At 41.7% G+C, this 22,406-nt stretch overlaps 1 protein-coding gene across 1 annotated transcript in view; it reads left to right on the top strand.

Annotated features, from left to right (window-relative positions):
• GPR156 (G protein-coupled receptor 156) overlaps positions 1-22,406 on the top strand; it is a gene marked incomplete at both ends in the record, with an annotated part of 57,270 nt that overhangs the window by 21,683 nt on the left and 13,181 nt on the right. Inside the window, 5 exon segments of the mRNA XM_081063174.1 lie at positions 12,191-12,326; positions 12,583-12,693; positions 15,747-15,872; positions 16,845-16,940; positions 19,246-19,482. Of these exon segments, the coding sequence (XP_080919300.1) occupies positions 12,191-12,326; positions 12,583-12,693; positions 15,747-15,872; positions 16,845-16,940; positions 19,246-19,482 (706 nt within the window).

Genomic DNA, 22,406 nt, shown 5'->3' with positions numbered 1-22,406 from the left:
GTCAATTTCCTGTTTTTGATCATGTACTCTAGTTATGTAAGATGTTATCTTTAAAGGAAGCTGGGTGAAGGGTACCCAGAAACTCTCAGTTCTGTTTGCAACTTCTTGTGAGCCTTAATTAATTTCAATATAAAAAGGGTTTTGAGAAAAAGAAAACACAGGGATTTCTGGTAAGAGCTATAATAAATTAGAAAGCACTACTTGCCATAATGCTAAAATAGGGCCCAGGAAATGAGCCCCTGGAGAGCTCACTGCCCAGTGGAGGTGGGAAAGGAGGAAAGAGGGGTAGAGATTCCTGCCTTGGAGACCATCTGGTAGAACTTGGTCCAGGCCTTTTAGCCTCTCTCCAATTCAACTGTTCACTCCTGCTTGCATGGGGAGGAGTGAATACTAGAGTGAAAAGGGAAGTGAAAGCCTTTCCTCAATAGGTCCGGAATGGGGGGGGGGGATGGAAAGAGGGGATAAGGCTTCCCCTTTGCAATGTTCACAAGAAGGTTAAGTATGTGAGCAGTGAAAGATTAAATGGCATAAACACTCAGGCTCTGGAATCAAGTCCACCTCAAATCCCAGTTCCATGGCACTTACTAGTCATGTGACTTCACCGCATGAAGTTAAATTGAATTTAACTGAATCCCATTTCCCTATTTAAAAATGGAGGTAATGATACTACTTGTCTCAGGATGCTGTGAAGACTGCATTAGATAGGCATTTAGCAACTGCCTAGCACATGTTACATATATAATCAATGTTAGCTACTGCTTTTAATATTATTCCATATCATTACCAGTATTCTAAGAAATACTGTGTTTCCCTGAAAATAAGACCTAGCCAGACAATCAGCTCTAATGCGTCTCTTGGAGCAAAAGTTAATATAAGACCGGGGGTTATATTATATTATATTATATTATATTATATTATATTATATTAAAAACCCAGTCTTATAGTAAAATAATAGCGGGTCTTATATTAATTTTTGCTCCAAAAGACGCATTAAAGCTGATTATCCGGCTTGGTCTTATTTTCGGGGAAACAGTAGGAAACACATATAGTCAGAATCATCTGTAATATGTAATTTTTGATGATTCAGAAATACTTCAGGATCCTTCAGTACTTTGAACACTTCATAAAATCAGTGCTTAGTCCCTATATGTATGTGTAAATACAGACAATTTGACATAAAATTAATAGTTGCTACTTTCTATACCAAGCTTCTTATGTGCTTTTCACTTTAGATACATATCTCTAACTGTTATAACACTCAAGAGGATAAATATTATTTTCCACGTTTTCTGATGAGAAAAACCAGCTCAGTGTGGTTAAGCAATTCACTTGCCATACACAGCAAGTATATTTAGTCAATTTGATTTCAAAGCCCATGCTCTTCCCACTACATCATGTTACCTTAGTATTAATCTCACTATAATCCATGAAAGCTGCTTAAACACGTGCACGGATTATCTAACAGTTGTTCCTTTCACATCAAATCACAGGACAGAATATACAACTCCTGTCACAGCCCAGGCCAGACAGTCCAGGCCATTGCTGGGGCCAGGACTTGGAGACACTAGACAATGATAGAAACCAAGAGCCCAAAGCTGATTGTAACAAGTATTCAGTCTGGGGTTCTAGCCAGTAGGTGTAGTCAAGAGTCATAAAGGGAATCCTGACAAGGGTTGAGGTCCAGGCCAGCAATCAAAATCAAGGGACAGGCAAAGCCCAGCAGAAGGCACTCCAGGGCGCTCAAGACTGTCTCCTCTTGATGATAAATGCCAGCTAAATGGGGCCTTTGAGGAGCCTCAGTTGAAGAGTCTGGTGAAAACCCTTGGCCAGTGCTACTGCTGGATGTTAGAACCAGGCTGAAGAAGGCTCCTAGCAGAAGCAGGGTGATTAGGAAGGACACGGGGTCCCAGGTGGTTGGGGGAACACGATGGGGGAAGTGAAAGAACAGTGGAGGGAGCCAGGAGTCAGGACACTTGGATTAGCTGTCCCAATGTGGTCCCTATCTGGCTGGAAAACTGAATGCAGGTCCTTTCATCTTAAAATGAGAGGGTCAAGCCTGATTACTGGTTTAAGTGGTGTTCCTTAGAACCCTAAGACTCAAATCCTGTTGTAGGCAATTCGTGGGGGCGTAGTGGTGGGGAGCAAGCAGGTCGTGCCTTTCTAGCAGTCTCCCATCTATCTATTCTAAGAACTGGACCTATAAGGGCCCTTCTAAGTCTCGTGATTTATCAAGGATAACACACATTTAGTAAATTCCCACCAGGGTCAAGGCCCTGTAGAAGGTGCTGACAGGGACACAGCTGAGTACAACCCAGTCCCCACATGATGAATTCCCAGATTCTGGCCCAGTGGGGAAGGATTCCAGCAGCGATAGTTGTTCAAGGTTCTTCTCAGATTCACCAAGGCCCAAAGTTCTCCTGCCGCAAACATGAGGACAAAAAAGAACAGAAGAGGGAAAGGAAACCTCCCCAATATGGCAGGCGAATCTTTCATGTCTCAAAGAGATGAATTTACGCGTAGTCTGGTAGACAATAACCCGGTTCACAGCAGACTCCTTGTGATTGGGTGTTTCATGCGGCCAATTGTGCTTGTGTTCGGTGCTCTACTTAAAATCAGGGCATCTGCTCTGCCCTTTGGGAAATGCTACAAATCTCCTGCTAGGAATTGCCCGAGGCCTTCTCCCGTAGCTAAGGGAGAAAGGAAGATGAAATCACTGATTTATAAATTACAACACATGCCTACACTCTAGGGTCGGAGTGTATATAAGGGAAGAGGATTTTTTGTGTTTCTAGTGTTTCCCGCCTGGCATTTAAAAACACATTTAAAATATATTACACTTGCATAAGACATGGCAAAAATACATTTGGAAACTAAATTTTTTTCATCGTTGTCGAGTGTGGCCATAATATTCCTAGTTAAAGCCATACAAGCTCCTTTTTACTAAGGGTACTCTTTGGGGGTTTTTCCCCCCTCTCATCTCCAGCTTATCTTGAATCTGTCAGTATGCTTTTTCACTAATGTCCTAAACTTGAGCTGGTATAATGAAATAATGGTATTTGGTGTTATAACTAAATTTCCACATTTTAGCTTTAAAAATATTTGCAAGGGTGCATTTTTAAATAGATCCTTGGGCCTATTCATAATCCGGGAGAGCTATGCATTCTGAAATTTGTACGCTGGAAATTTATATGCATATCACATATAAACATCTATAATAAACATACATTCATATACGTAGATTTCGTTACATGGCCCAGTGAGAAAACTGAAAAAACAACTGATAATATTAAATTGAAATTTTATTCTATTTTAAAACATGAAAACACAGAGTAAGACAATTGTCTTTGCAGTGAACAAGTTAGAAACCAGGAAAGTGGTATCCTAATGAGCTAAGGACAGAAATTATATCTCATTTGCTTTTCTGTTTCCAGTTTTTCTTAATACCTTACTTAACAAGTAGGTATTTAGGAATTGTTGAATTGATGTTTGACACAGGAAGATCATTAAAAAGATAATAACTTATAAAACATGGAAACACTGAGGTCATCTGCTAAAAAATTTTGATGGCAGGTTATTTAGCAAGTTGTCTTTTGCACTTAATAGCTAAATGTTTTGATTGATTGATAACTGATTGATTGGGACCTAAATCCTAATGCATCTTTGCTAACCAGGCTAACCAGGTCAGCCTGTTGTTCCTGCTCAAGGTAGAAAAGCAGAAATGCAGAGTATGACTGGCTTATTTTCCCAGTGGCAGGGGTAAAGAATCTTGTCTCTGGAATAAATTAAAGGAAGAACTGGAAGGGACCTTAGATTTCATCAGGTTCAGCCACTGCTAACCATGTAGCTATTGTGCAGGCAGAATGTCTTTGTTCTTTCATTTCCTCTCCAGCTTCAGCAGTTGTAGGCCTGAACTGACAGAATAGTAGGTAGGGAGCTAGCTCTCTTCCAGTAAAACAAATCTATGCCAGTACTTATAACTGTGGGAAAGCAGGTAAATGTAGAGAGTGCAGGCCCAGCCAGGACAAGAGGCAGGGCTGAGTGTTTTAATTCATGACAAAACAACATTTACTGGCTGCAAGGATATAAAGAGAAGGCATGCTTCCTAGCCTGGCTGAATGCAGCAAATCAGTCCACGATCAGCAGATTTTCTGAAGCCAGTAAATGGGATGCGTGTTGTTAACCTCTGAGCAGATGTAAGCTGAGAGTCTAATCTGTGTGGTTGTGAAGATGAGGTCTCATCCATCAACTGCTTGACAAGAGCTGTCCTCATATCACTGTGCCTGCATGGCCCTCGACACATGATGTAAGAGACATATTGGACAAAAGCATTGCCTGGGGGAATTCTCCAGGAAGAATTCAGCCAATAGAAAGGCATCTTTCAAGTGGCCTGATTTCACTGGAGACAAGTAAATACATATGTGCATGTGCATATGTGAATACACAACCCCCCCAAGAGGCTGCACTTTCCTAGAAACAAAGAGAATGGGAGAGCAGAAGCTTCACAAGCACAATGATCCTTTCTTGCATTTATTTTTAGACTCCCTTTAGCACCATGCTGACAGGGGAGGCAAAAGAGAGGCTCACCCAGAAGAAGAGACTTTTCAGTGAGGGTTTAGGGTATGGGGACTTGCCAAGTGGTCAAAACCCAGTGTCTGTGGAAATCCATGGAACTCAGAGCCCCCAAACATATCTCTGGCCCTTTTGTGTTCAATAATGCCAGGGAGTTCTCAGCCATTCCAGGAGGAACCAAACGGATTCCCCTGAAACTCCTACTAGTACCCCTCTTATCTTAATATACAGGCATTGAACCAGCTCTTGACTCTCGCTCTGACTGTCACCGATCTCTGCTGCTTTACAGCCATTAGGCACCTAACAGTATTGCCAAGGAAAAATGAGATTAGGGAAGAGGACAAAGAAAGGAAGAAAAGATGGGTCTTCCATACCCATTAACGAATGTATTCATTCACTAACTTACGGTTATGGAACACTTGCCATTTTCCAAAGACTGCTAGGGACTGAGATACAGATGAATAAGAAACAGCCGGGCTTTTTAGGAGTAGAAACTGTAGTGGGACAAACATAAAAATCTGCTAATATAACATGACAATTATATTGATGCTCATATACCTTGGGGTTGTTATAAGGACATAGAGGAGGACACCAAACCTAAAGAGAGGGCATCATCCAGACACATACATGCTCTTATTTCTTTGAATTAAGTGAGGTGAGTCACTCACAAAGAAAATGTTCATTACTCATAGAACAAATTAAAAGATTGACTGGTAACACAGTGAGCTTGGCTGATTGATATTGGAGACCATCGATTTTGGTGGCAATAATCTCCAAGATTGTATAGTGTCTCCCCAAGCATTCAGCTGTCTGGATGTAAAAGCAGACAATGGATTATAATTTTACGAGAGTTTTGTGGAGCAGATGCAGCAAAGGGGCTTATTTGGAACAGGTGTTGCTAAGAGAACAGTCCAGATGACCAACCAGAGGTTTGAAATTGAGTAAAGAAAGGAAGAGAGGCTGATAGACTATGAAGAACCAAACAACCGAGGACCTGGCGGTGTGTGGCTGTCAGTGAGCAAGTGTGTTAGAGGGAAGCGTGGGAGGGGACTGCAAGATGGGAGGTTCATTCATTCATTCAAGTATTTATTGAGTGCCTTCCATATGTGAGGTAGTGCTCTAGTGCTGGGAGTACATCATGAACAATTCTAATTGGAAGGAGAAAACAATAAACAACAATAATACTAACTATGTAAATTCTGTAATACATTAGAAGGTAATAAGTACTATGGTGGGATGGGGATGGAGATAATAGGGCAAGACAAGAAGGATTTGGGATTCTGGGGGAGGGATGTGATTTAAATGGGTTGTGATCGTGGCCCTAGTTGAGAAGGTAACATTTGAACAAAGACAAGAAAGGAGAGAGGGAATAAATCAAGCAGACGTGTGAATTAAATATCCCAGGCAGGGAGAATAGCCATTTCAAAACCTTGAAGTGTGTGAGTGCCTGGTATTTCCAAGAACAGCAAGGATGACTGTGTGAAGTGGAGTGGGCAGGAGACAAATGAGGTAAAGAGATAATGAGGACCAAATGTGTAAGCCTTGTTGACGCTGGCAGACACAGGCTTTTCCTCTGAGTAAGATGGAGAACCTTTGCAGGGTTTTGAACAGAGAAGTGATATGATCTGATTTACCTTTAATGGATCACTCTGACTGCTATGTTGAAAATAGATATAGGGAGGATCTGGTGTAAAAGCAGGGAGATCTGTTAGGAGGCTATTGCAATAATCCAAATCAGAAATGCAAAGGAAGACTTTGATCTCGGTGGTGGCGCAGAGGTGATGAGAAGAAGTTGGATTCTGGATGTATTTCAAAGATAGAGCCAATAGGATTTCATGACAGATTGGAGGTGGGTGATGAGCAAGAGTAAAGGATGACTCTAAGATTTTGGGTCCAAGGAAATAGAAAGATGGAGCTGCTATTATCTAAACTAGGGAAGAATTTGAGAGTAACAGGAGGGAGAAGATTAGGAATTAAATTTTGGATGGATTGTGATCAGAGAGTGAGTTATTAGTGTTTAAAACTTCTGAAGTGGTACCATTGTGAATGATTATAAGACCCAGGGTACGACCCTGGGGATGGGTATCTGAAAGTGGAATAAAGTGAAGATATTAAGTTTAAAGAATTTAGAACTCTGGAGGTTGAAAGGTTAATGAAATCTCCTACGATAGTCTACTAGCATGGTGGCTCAGTCAGGAGAGGAAGGAGTAGGGTCAGGCTGCTCTTGCCCTTATGATACAAAGTTTGAATATAAATGTTTGGAGGTCACAAACACAAAAATAGGAGTTTGAAGTATGTAGAATTTGAACTAGATTCAGATTTTGAACCCAATACATTAGAAAAAGTAAGATAGAAAAATGATCATATTAGCTGAAACAAACCAGACAACATTATAACAAAGCTGTTTGTAACATATCCAGATGAGAAAGATTTATAATCTTATTGTAGCATGAATCAAAAACAGTGGATTGAAAAAGAAATTCAGCAAATTCTCACAATTTAATCTTAATTGTTTTATTATAAAGCTTTTGAAAAGACATTCGTATTTGATTTTAGTTATGAGGTGTGATCAAAGAATACAGTGAAGGTTTAAATAAAAAAATTTATTGCAGTAAGACACATTGCCATCAATCCCCCTCAAAATACTCTCCTTCAAACACACTTATCCCATCGTTTTTGCCACTTTCTGAAGCAGTTCTGGGAATCCTCTTTCGTGAGTGTCTAGTTGCACTGTTGTGGCTGCCTCGATGTCCTGAATTGATTCAAAACATTTACTTTTCATGATCATTTTGACTTTAGGGAAAAGCCAGAAGTCGCCCGGTTCCAGATCCAGTGAATAAGGTGGATGAGGACACAGGATAATGTTTTTATTCGACAGAAATTGTCGTACCAGAAGCAATCTGTGACATGAAATGTTGTCATGATGGAGGATGAAACCGTTTGCCCATTTCATCTTAATGCATTGTTCGTGATACATGATTTATGGCACACTTTAAAACACACCTCTCAACCGTAGCTCACACCCTACTGACTGCATCGAACAGGTTGAAAGTTCTCACACACTATTACTAAAGTTCGATGTGCTGCTTCCTGTATTGGAGATCATTGCCTTTCCATTGGATGGCACCCAGCAATAGCATTCACCATATTTATTGATCACATCTCATATGTTTAAAACTCAATGATACCATTTATATCAACTCATGTAGCATTTTAGAAAGCATGGCCCTTTGACATCTTAGGAAAGTTTTCTAATAGTCATGGCAAGTCAAAAAGTACCCTCAGCCCCATTTGCAGTCCATGTTTCCCAACTCAGTCCTTAACCATCATTAAAAGGAAACAATAACATAACCGGTCAGTCCTCCATAACTCCAAGTATGGTAAATATCCAAGTGCAGAAACTAATATTTGGCAAAGGTTTTTAAAACATCATATTTGTGAACTGGTAGATGTTACGTACGCATCTGAATTCATTAAAAACTATTGAGGGGCCGGCCCAGTGGCTCAGGCGGTTAGAGCTCCATGCTCCTAACTCCGAAGGCTGCCGGTTCGATTCCCACATGGGCCAGTGGGCTCTCAACTACAAGGTTGCCAGTTCAATTCCTTGACTCCCGCAAGGGATGGTGGGCAGCCCCCCCCCACAACTAAGATTGAACACGGCACCTTGAGCTGAGCTGCCACTGAGCTCCTGGATGGCTCAGTTGGTTGGATTGCGCCCTCTCAACCACAAGGTTGCCGGTTGGACTCCCGCAAGGGGTAGTGGGCTGCGCCCCCTACAACTAGCAACCAGCAACTAGACCTGGAGCTGAGCTGCGCCCTCCACAACTAAGACTGAAAGGACAACAACTTGACTTGGAAAAAAGTCCTGGAAGTACACACTGTTCCCCAATAAAGTCCTGTTCCCCTTCCAAAATGAAATAAAATGAAATGAAATCAAATCAAATAAATAAATAAATAAATAAATAAAATATAAAAATCTATTGAGATGAAAATCCAGGTTTATACAGGTTCTATAGATGTAGATGGATATATTTCTCTATATGTATTGGGACCTTATTAAGAATAGAAAAATCAAGAAATCACTTGCCTTATATTGCCAACCAATAAATGCAGAAAAAATGATAATGAGATAGCCATGTGATCCTTTTTTTTTTTTAGATTTTTTTTTTGTTTTTATTGGGGAAGGGGAACAGAACTTTATTGGGGAACAGTGTGTACTTCCAGGACTTTTTTCCAAGTCAAGTTGTTGTCGTTTCAGTCTTAGTTGTGGAGGGTGCAGCTCAGCCCCAGGCCCAGTTGCCATTGCTAGTTGCAGCGGGCACAGCCCACCATCCCTTGCAGAAGTTGGTAACCTTGTGGTTGAGAGGACGCGCTCCAACCAACTGAGCCATCTGGGAGATCAGCGGCAGCTCAGCTCGAGGTGCGGTGTTCAATCTTAGTTGCAGGGGGCGCTGCCCACCACTCGAGGAATTGAACTGGCAACCTTGTAGTTGAGAGCCCACTGGCCCATGTGGGAACCGAACCGGCATCCTTCGGAGATAGGAGCACGGAGCTCTAACCGCCTGAGCCACCGGGCCGGCCCATGATCTTTTCTTTCTTTCTTTTTTTTTTTTTTAAATCCCTCCTTGTTTTTGACTGTCAATAACCTAGTCCAAGCTTTTCTCTCTTCATAAATGCAGCACAAGTAATCTAGATATGACTGGCTCTTTATAATTAAGTATATAGTATTTAAATCTTCTTGCTTTGTGGAAATTATGTATTTGTGGTTGATTAAAACTCAGCATATGTAAGTTTCATCTTTTAGTTCAATAGAAAAATATAAATGACAGAGGTTGGATTCCTATCAAAGTAGCAGACATTCCCCAGACCTGCATAATTCTCCCGCTGAACTGGAGGTGATTCACTTTCAGTGACTTCACAGGTGTTCACTTGGCGTAACAAAATAGGTAAATCATTTTCCATTCATTTTTTTTTCCTGAGGCACGTTTTCAGTAAAATTGCTTTTCTAGGAAATATACATATATGAGTCCATAACATGTCCGTTTGAAAAACGAATTTGCATCAAATTCTGAGATGTGAAGACTATGTAGTATATATTTTGTCAAAGATAACTAAATTGAGTTCCTCCTAACTAAATTAGAAGAGGGAGGAATTCTAAATCAGGATTTCCTGCCAGTACTGGATTTTATGAAAGGAGACCTGATTGTACAGTGGTGTTCCAATAAAGTGGGTCCAGAGAAGAATGAAGAAAGACACGTACCCATCAGTGATCTAGGTAACACAAATGTGTGGCTGTGAAACATGGGCTGTTGCTTGGAGAGTAGGTCACCGTCAGATAGTTATGGCTCATGCCCAGGAGCTTGTGAGTGGCCATGGCGGGAAGTGGCCTGTTATTGGTCCTGCAGAAGCCCGCCCGTTGGTAGTACCTCTGCCCAAGCTTCTGACTGCACCAGGTGGCCAGGCCCACGTCAGCGGCGTGCTCCTTTCTGAATCAGTGGCAGCACGGGTCTCTCAAATGTATTACTCTTAACACATGCTTTGTGAAACTGCCGGTTAGCATTGTTCTCATTTCAGTAGTCAACATTCACCACATATCCCCATCCTTATGGAAGGAGACAAAGAAACTAGGGCAGATTACTCTCCGGAAGCCCACAATTGGAAGACGTGGTGACTGAGGAGGGTAGAGCTCGATCTTAAATTTGAATACAGGAGACTTAACGTAAATAGTAGAAAAAATGTTCTTTACACGTGTAGCTCTCTTGCTAAGTGATGAAGGTGGTATTTTAAGAAAATAAGTCTGACAGTAATGTACAGGTTGTATTAGGACAGGGCAAAATGGGTATTACACTGAAACTCCCAAAATGAATGTTTTAGTATCACCTTAGAGTTTTCAAATGAGGCACACACCTCATTTGATCTTCGCAGTAACCTCTGGGGTGGATATGAAAGCTACTATCTTCACTTCACACATGAGGAAACAAGAGTCTACAATAGTGAAATGTCTTGTCCAAAGTCACACAGCTGTGAGTGGCAGAGCCAGGATTCCCATTTTTCACACCTGACTCCAGTATCATTGCTCCTAACGTGACTGTGTCTTGGATAAATGTGGTAGCAGGAATGGAGAGTGAGGGACAACTCGAGAGATTTTGAAAGAACAAATGAAAGAAGTCGGCAGTTGATTGGGTATGAGTGATAAAGAAACAGGGGAAGGAAAGCTGATTTCTAGGTTTCTAAAGTCTGGGAGATGGTGAGATTCACAATGTCATCAGCTGCTGTTGGCAAACATGCTTACTCTGTGGCAGGTCCTGTGCCACGATTGGATATACTGCCTCATTGAACCCTCACAGCTCTGAGGGTCAGGTGTATTAGTATCCCCATTTTATAAGGGGAATACATGAAAGTTGTTTTCACTTTTAGAGGGGAAAATAAAATCAAGTTTTTTGCTCCAAGACAAGGGAAATCTCAACTGGACTCTTTGGCCTGTGTTGACCATGCTTGGAACCTGAGTCCTGGGGCAGTGGTTTGGTGTTCTCATGTGTATGGATGCAATTATGCTGCCAGCCATGAAGTAATCAAGCTGGGCCAATGGTAGTTATGATGTTTGCAAATCCAGCACTGGCAAACTTTTTAATGCCTCCTAGATGCTTTGCCTGCCATGAAAATAGGCTGCACCAAGCAGATGGTTTTTCCTTAGCTCTGGATTTTAAGGTGGACAGCCAGGTAATCCAGGTACATAGCTAACAATGCTTTCCTCCTCTGATATTATTAAAAATAAATATATAACTAAGTATAATTATCATATGACTCAGTGTAAATACTGCATTTGTGTAAAACACACTATTTGGATTAAAACTCTTAAATACGATTGCATTCCTTCTTAATTGTTACTAGTGACTTTTACTTTTTATTGTTATCCATAACAACAACAACAAAGCTTAAGCCTGGTTTTACCCTAAATTTGACCAATTCACACATTTCTACCTTGTCCTGACAGGCCTCTGTTGGCGCCGCCTAGGGTTTCTCTGAGACCCTGACTGTCCATACCTGCCTCTAATCTTTGAATTGTTCTGTAAGCTTATTTAACACTCCTCAAGAAAAGACCCTTCCCAGATTTCCTGCTTTTAATACCTGCCTCTTCTATCTCTCTTGGTCAGATAGAGACAGGAAAATAATTTATGTCTCAAATAAAACAAATAATGTAGGAAAAAATATCCCAAACCTTTTTCCAAACAGGGGTTTACTCTACAGCTAATTTCCAAGGGCTCCAAACTGTATCTCTTTAGGTATCTACCTGCTACTTATTTATTCACTAGGCTGCATACAGCAGTCTCTTAGCAACCATAAACTTCATGGGAAACTAACAATTCTTTGATACCATCTGTGTCTAGAAGCTGGCCTCATTTTAAAAGACTTGGAGTTATACAAGCAAGAAATGCCAGAATTCAGTTCTTTTTGAAAATAAATTTAAGTAAATCGTAATATTCTATGGGGTAATAGGTGGTTTCTTCCCATTGGCCCTTCCCTCTGAGGCTGCACTGGAGAGTATGCTGGTGGGAAAGCTCTGTCCACTCCCAAGGCAAGGCGTGGGGACTGTACATGTGTTTCTTCCCGACTCCTCTAGGATTGTGAAGATGTCCAGTCCCAATCTGAACATTGTGACCTTACTGGGCAGTTGTCTGACTTATAGTAGCGCTTACCTCTTTGGGATTCAAGATCGAGATGCTTCAGTGGGAGGCTCAATGGAAACTCTCATTCAGGTAGGTGAAGTCTTACATTTTTATTTTGAATGTAACGCCAACGTTTGAAAATTGTATTAATCAGCGGCTCCTGTGGGTGGTGGTTACCTTTATGCTCGCTGTGGGTACTTTCAGAGGTGATCCCTGAAACTCTTAGTCCGTGGGGTCCACTCTCTGCCCCACGCCCTCTGTGGACTGAGGCTTTGCAGGTCAGAATGTGTGGAGAATGACAAAGGTTCCTCTCATGCCTGTTGTTTCTGTCCCTTTCCACCTGTAGGTAAGACTGTCTATGCTGTGCATCGGGACCTCTCTCGTGTTTGGACCCATTCTGGGGAAGAGCTGGCGACTCTACAAGGTGTTTACGCAGAGGGTCCCGGACAAGAGAGTGGTGAGTAGGTAGCAAATACACACTGCTCGACTGCAGATAGCAGCTTCACTCTTGATGAAAAACTGGAGAAGCTTGTGCCAGATTACTGGTCTGACCCTTTTACGAGAGAAGTTCCTGCTCCTCATTTCAAACCTTGGAGTCATGTGGCCTCATGAGTCCCCACGACTGGAAGGACGTGTGTCAGTGCTATTGGGAGATAGGTCTTTGAACATAGCTTCTGCTTCATATGTACCTCAGACCCTGGTACGGCTCTGGGTACGTGAGCGGACCCATAGGTGGCACCAGCATGAGAAAGCAAGGTGCCCAGAGAGACTGTTGCTTAGCACAGCTGTGAACTGAAAGTGGAGGGAGGGAGAGTGAGTACAAAGAAACTCTGGCGGATAAGTAGTTATTTTCCTCACTGGAGCCCAATTCTTTTCCATGTAGAAGGCCACTCTCGGCATTAGAAGGATGATGGGCCTGGAGCAGTGAGCAAGGAAGAGGACACCTAGTCAGCATAGAGAATCAACCCTAGAAGCTATGTGGCAGCCGATCACCTGCATGTCCCTGATATCAGGTGTCGTCCTACCCACATTCCCCCATTTTATCACGTTCCCTGATAGAGCTGCCCAAACTTCAAAGCTTATCATCAAACTCTTTGTCTATAGGCCCTGCCCAGACCCAATATGTCTCAGTTGGAGTTTACGTCTCTGGAATGGTGGTTTTTGTTTTTTAAAGAATTTTGTTGAATCGTGGTGAATATTTATCAAAAGCTCCGTTGTACTCACATACATATGAAAAAGATTGCCTAAAGGACAAGAAGTTCATCCGTTTATTTAGATCTTCTTTCATTTCTCTCAGCAATTCTTTTGTAGTTTTCAGTGGAAGTCCTTCATTCACATCTTTTATTAGATTTATTCCTAAGTATTTTATATTTTTATGCTACTGCACATGTTATTGTTTTATATTGCACTTTGTAATTTTTGTTGCTAGTATGTAGAAACATGATTGATTTTTGTATGCTGATCTTGTTTGCTGCAACTTTTCTAACCTATTTATTAATTCTAGTAGCTTTTTTGTAGATTCCATCAGATTTTCTACATGAATTAACACTGTAAATAAAGACAGCTCCTGTCCCATCTCTTGTATAATGGAAACAACAGTACAGATGTTTGGTAGAAATGCTGAGAGCAGACATGCTCTAGTTGTTCTTGATCTTATGGAGAAAGCATTCGGTCTTTTAAACTAAGTATGATGTTACCCATAATTTCATTGTAGATTCCCTTTATTTAGTTAGGGAAGTTCCCTTCTATTCCTATTTTGCTGAGAGTTTGTATAAAGAATTTGTGTTGTGTTTTATAAAATACTTTTTCTGTGTCTATTGAATTGATCCTATGGTTTTTCTTTTTCAGTTTGTTCATATGTTGAATTACATTAAGTGATTTTAGGATCTCAAACCAACCTTGAATTCCTGAGACAGACTATTTGGTCATGATGTATTATCCTCTTATATTGTTGGATTGATTTTGTTTATAATGTGTGTATTAATGTTCATAAGGAATATTGCTCTGTAATTCTCTTTTCTTGTAAAATCTTCTTCTGGCTTTGGTATCAGGGTAATACCTGCCTTATAGAATGAATTGGGAAGTATCCCCTCCTCTTCAATTTCTGGAAGAGTTTGTGTATAATTGGTATTCACCTAGTATAAGTACTTTAAAATAGTATCCTTCTTTTTCTTCCCTTCTCAATCTTTGTGTTATTCTTTTTACTTTTAGATGGTATAAGCCCCACATGGTTATTTTTGTTTAAAAATTAGTTATCTTTTAAAGACATTTAAAAATATAAAAATAAATCACATATTTTCCTATAAAGTTAACACTTCCAGAGCTCTTAATCTCCTTGTATAGGTATTCATTTGATATTATTTTCCTTTTGCTTGAAAGATATCTAACATTCTCATGTGGGTGTGCTAGCCTTGAATTTTTCAGCTTTTGTTTATCTGAAAAAGTCTATATTCCACCTTTGTTTTCGAAAGATATTTTTTGCTGGATGTAGAATCCTAGGTTGAGGTTTTCTTTTTTTTCCTTTCAGTACTTTGAAGATATTTCTCCACTGTATTTTCACTTGGCCCTGTATCTGATGAGAAATCTGATGTCTTTCTTATCTTTGTTTCTCTATACATAATGTATCCTTTTTGCTGATTTCTTTGAAGATTTACTTTCTAATCACTGGGTTTGACTAAGCAACCAATTTATCTTTATCTTACAAGCACCATGAATCATGTAACTGGTTGTGCTTCCTTCTTTTCACCAGTTCACAAAAACTCAGATCCACATTTCTATCCACATTTCTATTCATGAATATTATATACTCTCCTCACCTGAACCGTCATCGTAATTCTCTTTATCTTCTCTTTTTCTTAATATTTTTGGTTTTTATCCTGTTGCGGGATATATATTTTCTTAATTTTATTTTTGTAGTCACAAAAGTAACACATCTTCTTTGTATTAGGTCAGGTGATTCATATCAGTATATATAGTAATGCTTGTCCACCACCCTCAGCTCTCAATCCCACCCTTCAGGTTAATGGTTAATAGTTTTATGTGAAAGCTTCCATATCTGTGTATGTGCTCATATAAACGTATCTAGAAACAATAGAGTATTTATTTTGTCAGACCTTTGAATCTTCTGTGGAAAAAGGTAGGATATGGAAAAGATAAACAAATTGAAATATTTAATGGTGATAATGAGGATATGGACATAGAAGTCCTTGTACCTTTTGGAGGGTGGTGCCAGGGTCTATGAAGCCACCTCAAGAGCTGGAGCTGTTGTATTTCCTTCTGTTTTACTTCTAGTTGCAATCAATAAAGGCAATTTGTACCGTAACAAAAAGAAAAAATAAAAGAAAGAACTCCTTGTAAATATTTAGTATCTGTTTCACCTTTAATGATTGGATTTGAAGCTTTGGGGGAGGGATAACCCTGGAGCCTGTAGTCAGAACACAAAGGACACTCTAGCCACTTTGTCAAAGAGCCAGTGAGCTAAGGAAAATTATGAACTTGACTCTTTTGCAGATAATCAAAGACCTGCAACTCCTAGGTTTGGTGGCAGCCCTGGTTATAGCTGATGTGATCCTGCTCACGACGTGGGTGCTGACTGATCCCATCCAGTGCCTCCAGATTCTCAGTGTCAGTATGACGGTGAGGATTCCAAATTCCTGGAGAATTTAATTCCTGAGCTGGGAGGCCTGGCTTTGAGGGTACATGGAGGTCATTCTCCTAGTTACATCCGCTGTGGGGTCATCCTCCCAACAAGAAGATAGATGGTCCAAAGAGGAGGGCAGGTCAGGAGCTGTGGCTGCCATGAATGCCTTGCCCCTTGTCTGCAAGGTATGTGACACTCCCACTGCGCCTTCGGCCCCAGCTGTCTTCCAAAGGCTGCCACTGAGATGACAACACACTGGAATTGGCCTCTGCTTCCGTATTATCAATAATGAGAACTTGTAGCTACAGGAAGTTGCCTTCCCTTAATTGTTGAGAGGTAAAGGTAGAATTTTGAGGTGGCCTTTGGAATCAGTCACCCCTGCTTCAAATCCCAGCTCTACCACGTTCTACCCATGTGACCTTGGGAAAGTCATTTAACCTCTCTAAGTCTCTATTTCCTCATAGATAAAATGGAGATGATAATACTACCTTTTTCTTAGGGCTTTGGTGAAAAATGTGAAGCGATGCAGGTAAAGAACTCGACTGTGCCCGGTACATAGTCTTCAATGGTTAGGAATTATGTCTCCAACCTCACACTGGGCTGGGGAAGACAGTGGAATCTTGACATTGCACAGTTGATATTTAAGGTTTCAACTGTTAACAAATAGCAAGAACATGATGTGAAATATTATAATTTGTCATTTTGCTGAGGCAATAATTTGAATCATTGTGGTAGCAAAGCACAAAACGGGGTAAGCCCTGCTGCCACCAAGTGTCCACATGTCAGCCAACTTTATTGTCTATTCCTCCAATTAATAGTCATTGATTTAGATTCCAATGAAGTCACCTAAATATTATAGCTTTTCTATTCTAAGGGGGGAATTACATGTGCCAGGATGTTCACAGGAATCTGCTGTGTGTTCCTGGTAATTGTGGGCACCTTCAGCCCTGACTCTCTGTCCCTCCTAGGTGACAGGGAGAGACGTGTCCTGCTCACTGACCAGCACACACTTCTGTGCTTCCCGGTACTCCGATGTCTGGATTGCTCTTGTTGTGGGATGCAAGGTTGGTAACCACATCTCTTGGGGATACAGCCGGTCTGTCACCCACAAAACGGAAATCAAGAGGGAATTAATGAGGTGATTTCTGCAAAGAATCATGAAAGCAGGGGAGACCACTGTTGACACATCAATCTCAGAGTCACGACCCTTATTATTTCTCTACTTTTTGGGGGGTGGGTCACATTTTCCACTCTTTGAACTTCTTCATTTTGTCCTCCCCATATCATGTGGAATTCACCTAATGTTTCTCCCATTTCTTGATCTGGTTTTTAAAATTGATTTGGCAATACCAGTTTTCTCCCCAGCTCCCGACAAGGAAGATTTGGATCAAGGTATCCTTTTGTCATTCACCCACCTACCTTTCTCACTGTGGTTGGAAGCAGAGGTGGCCCTAAGACTGGTGACAACATCCATGGTGTCCTTTGAGTGATTCCAGCTGCCTCAAAGTGTGTCCCATACTACCCTGAATCTCCCATCATTAGACTCATTTGTCTCTGTTAGAGACAAAAGTAAGTTATTATTTCCAGAGGTACAGGATACCTATCCAGTGCACTAAGGGAGGTCCTTAGAACCAACTACCTGTTAGCTGGTTTTCAGCTTGGAAGGACAGAGAACCTGGCTCTGGGGAGCACAGGGCAGGCCTGTTTCAATGAACAGGGCATTAAGTTCAGGAACCCCCAACCTGAACCTGTCAACTGCCCCCTACTCCATACTTATAAGCAGTGGAGGCAAATGATATCCAAATATAGATGATTCACTCAAACACAAGTCATGGATGACTAGAGGCTTTATTCATACCTCATTTCCTTTTGACAAGAATTTTAATGGAATTAAAACATTTTAATAGAATCAGATTTGAACATTTCAAAATGATAAGCATTGCATTCACCTTTGATTAAATTACTAATCCAACTCTGCCAAATGCTACCTGATGGCATCAGTTACCCAAAAGTCAGGCCCCACTGGCCTCCTAGTGTGTTTATCTTCTAGTCATTGACGATATCAGGGTGGCCACGTTTGGTCCTTAGGCCTTATTTGGGACAATGGGCATTGGGACACCCAGAAGGCATTTCTGCCATCCTGACTCCTTCACTGTAGGCACAGCCAGGCTTTCCCAAAATCATCTTTAGGGCCATCCCTGCAGGTGGAGTTGGTCACGTCGTGGGATTTCAGGATCACTGGCAGGTGCCCTGCTGATAACTGACCTTACTTTTATTATTAGTTCTCCCTCTGAATCCACGTAGCTCCCACCCCACCTCACCCCCCATGGCGTCTTCACATTCTGTGCTATAAAACACGAACATTTGTATGCTTGCCTTACATCTCCCTACCAGACTGAGCTCCTTGAAAGGCAGGACTATGACTTCCTTCTCTTTTTAGCATCGTTTCCTGCCCTCCACCTAGCATGACACTGCACGTAGTCAGGGGGGTATGGGTTGAATCTATATATTCTGTATGATTGATTAAAGTTTTGATTTCAGTTTAAATGCAGCTCTTTCCAAGAAAGACAGCACTTAAAGGTGCTATGAGTCATTTTCTCCTTAATACAAATGAGAAATCTGAGAGCAAGTTTATATTCATGGGAAAGAGGAAAGAATAGGACCCTGGGTTCCCAGTGGTGGGGGCAGAGAATATCATAAAGAAGGTGAGGGGTGTAGGGAGAGCCTTTGCTGCCTGTGCCTGCCACACCGTCTAGTCTAGGTTCCAGCCTACCTTTGTTCTCTCCTTTTTCCACTTTCCATCTCCCATAAACACCCACTGGCACAGAGCCGCTGCTAGCCTATAGAGATCCTTTGTGTAAATTTAAAAAAGGCACCCCTTCGAGGCAGATGCATTCTTGCCAGTGCAAGGCTTGGCAAGCAGATGGTGCCTTTGGGAAAATTAGAAAAAAGAGCCTGTTCCTCGGGACACTGCCCCTCCTAAGGCACATGACTCGACAAGCAGACCACAGGGCTGTTTCAGCTTCCACATGGCCCTCAGCCCCAGCAGCACGATGTACCCACTCCCCTCCTAGTGCCTGCAGCCTTTTCTGTAGAGTTCCTACCCACCTGCACCATCCTGCCCTGTGCCTTGTCCTGGCAGACTCCTGTCTGATGCCTGACTCGCTGGCCTCTGATAAACTAATTCTCAGCGCAGGAGAGAAAGGTAGCATTTATTAAGCACCTCCTTGGTGCTCATAGCAACCCTGTAAGGTAGATATTATTATCCTTTTTTCACAAACGAGGACATTGGTTCCAACCCTCTTGCTCTTTGCCCCCGAGCCTGTTATTCCACATCCCTGAGCCTCTGGTTCTCCCCTCTGCCTCCAGGGCTTGCTGCTGCTGTATGGTGCCTACCTGGCTGGCCTGACCGACCATGTCAGCTCTCCTCCTGTGAATCAATCTTTAACCATCATGGTTGGGGTCAACCTCGTGGTACTGGCTGCTGGGCTTCTTTTCGTCGTCACCAGATACTTGCACTCTTGGCCCAACCTGGTCTTTGGCCTCACATCTGGAGGAATCTTTGTTTGCACAACCACAATCAACTGCTTCATCTTCATTCCCCAGGTATGCTCTCAGGAGTATTTGGCAAGTCCAGCCCTCCTAGTCACTCCAGAGGATTTGCTGGGTGTGATAAACTGTGCTTTCTATTAAGACTTTTGGGTACTATTTATTAGAGGGTCAGAAGGAAGGCGGGGTCCTAGAGCTGGCTCCCTCTGTTCTTCCCTCCTCGCTTTTCTGAATGAAGATAACTCAGCTCCCAGTCAGCAAGAGGACAGGCCAGAGCAACTGAGCCATAGCGGCAGCCTGTTTCCACTCCTAGCAGAGCTGCCTTGCAGACGGGCTTTTCCACGCACCCTTCACTCTGCTTCACTCTTCCCCAATCTCTTCTTCATCTTAATAATGTCATTCTTTCACTAGGCTGGGAGTGAGGAGCCTTTCTTTCTTTCCTATTTGTGATTGCAGAGTTACAGAGAAAAACTCGTTTGGAACTTTATGCAATTATAGATGTTTTTCTTTTTTATTAGAGGGAAATCTAGAGCATTCCTCTTCTTTTTACAATATGGAGAAATTAAAATGTGTTTCATATTATGGGGATTAAGGGTGGAAAAGTCAAATGAGGGAGGCAGATAGAAACAGAAGTGTCCAGACAGCAAAGAGGAAAAAAGAGACTTGGAGGGAAAGGTGAAGGAATTCATAGGCTCTGAAAGGAAAGTGATGTGAAATTATTCATGATATACCTGAGGGTACCACTGAGCCACACACATCTGAGTTAATGAACTTGGCATTAGGCAGTTTTCCTGTTTCCCTTCTAGTCCTCTTTTGCTAACCCCAAGTTTCCCTCATCCCACTACCTCCTCAAGAATCCATGCTGGTTCTCACTGAAGCTTCTAATTGACTGTGAGCGACTTCTCCATGAGGACACTAACTAATAAAGCATTGGCTGATAAAGGGTTACAGTGTATTTATAAAAGTGAAGAGTGTACTTTGGGGTATGATGATGTGGCACAGGCACATTACTCTTTTTCCCTTTCATAAATTCTCATTAAAGTAATCAAAAGAATCAAGAAATATGGAAAAATCTGTAATAGCAACACTAAAAACCAAGGGTGGGTATTGCCTCTATGTGAGAAATGAGAGGAATTTTTGCTGAATCTTTTTAAAAATTTTAACAGTTTTATTGAAATATAATTTACATACCACACAATTTACCCATTTAAAATGTACAATTCAGTGTTTTTTAGTATGTTAACAGATATGTGCAACCTGAATCTTAATATTGTAAGAAGTGGATTGAAGGAAGCCATTGAGAGCTGAGTCTTATTTGTCTGGAATGTAACAGAAAAAGACTATGAAAAGCAAGGGCTGTTCCTCTTTGGGAGATGGGGAATGCGGAGTGTGGAGGGGCCTTTTGGGAAGCCCACCCTTTAGGCCCTACAGCAACATTGTTGATTGGTAACCCATCCACCCATTGCAAAACTCTTTCTTCCTTGCTCACCTCCACTATATAAGCTGAAAGAGCTAAACCACTTGCTTTCCCAGCCTCTCTCATAGCTAGGGGTGCCCATGTGACACAGTTTTGAACGCTAAAGATTTTTGGCAGATTTCTGGGAAAGCTTTTGCTTTCTTGAAAGAGCTATGAGCGTGGCTGGCATCACTTCTACCATCTTTCTACCTTGAATGTTTGTGATGCCTGGAGCTATGGCAGCCATCTTGTGATGATAAAGGAAAAGCCAAGAGAATGTATTTACTATACCAAGAAACTGTACCTCTTCCCATGTAAAAGTATAAATTCATGGGGAAAGGAGCTATAAAGAGATTATGCAGTTCATAAGAAGAGCACCACAAATTTCTGAAGATCTGGAGAAGTTGCCTTCCTCTGAAGTAAAATAAAGAGTCTTTAGAAGACGTCGGATTTGTCTTGTCAATAGGATTCAAAGGATATTGCCTCTCTTCAACTAAAGCAAACCATCTTGAGAACATAATCTTAGATCATGAAATATTAAATAAGGATGAAAATATTGTGTTAAATTTAAAACCCCAGTAAAAGCATTGAATAAGCAATTAGACATGGCAAAATATTGAATTAGTTAATTTATTTAAGGAAACAGAACACAAGGAGACAGATTAAAAAGTGAGAGACTAAATAAGAAAATACGAAATTTCCAGTCAAGATGGCAGAATAAGTAAACATTGTGCTTGCCTCCTATCACAACCACATCAAAATTACAACTAAACTACAGAACAACCATCATTCAGAATTGCCTGTAGTCCAGCTGAACAGAAGTCCTACAACTAAGGATATACAGAAGAAGCCATATCAAGACTGGTAGGAGGGGTGTAGATGCCAGACAGGCTGGTCCCACACTCGCAAGTGGCAGTTATAAATCAGGAGGGATATCTCAGCTGTGGAGGTCCATCCTGAAGAGTGAGGGGTCTTAGCCTCACATCAGGCTCCCTAGCCAAGTGTTCCAGTGTCAGGAAGAGAAGTCCCCACAACTTCTAGCTGTGAAAACCAGCATAGACTGTAGCTGAGTGAGAGAGAGGGCTGCTGGAGTCCCAGGAATTACTCTTAAAGGGCCCATGCACTGATTTACTTGCTGACAGACTCACTCGTTCTGAGCTCCAGCACTGGGGCAGTAGCTGGAAAGGCTCCAGGTGTATATGGGGAGGAACTGAGTTGTCTGGCTTCAAGGCAAGGGCTAAAGGGGCAGCTTTCTTCCAGACAGAAGTGGTGACTGAAGGCATTGTTCCTTTGTTGAGCACCCCCTCCTCCCAGCATGCAGATTTAGGTGGGCACAATATCTGAGTCTCCATCAACCTGGCTGACATCATTTGTCCTGCCCTGGTGATTACTTGAGCTCCTGCCCCACCCAACTTGTGGGCCCACCCAAGCCACTTTCAGTGTCTTTCCGGTACAAATGGTCTATCTTGGCTCATGCCAAGATAGACTTCCCTAAAATTTCTCTAAGGTTCACAAACCTCAAACA

Source organism: Rhinolophus hipposideros (genome assembly GCF_964194185.1).
Source record: "Rhinolophus hipposideros genome assembly, chromosome: 2".
NCBI classification, from domain to species: domain Eukaryota; kingdom Metazoa; phylum Chordata; class Mammalia; order Chiroptera; family Rhinolophidae; genus Rhinolophus; species Rhinolophus hipposideros.
The sequence above is the reverse complement of the archived record's forward strand: the minus strand, read 5'-3'. Positions and strand labels throughout refer to the sequence as shown.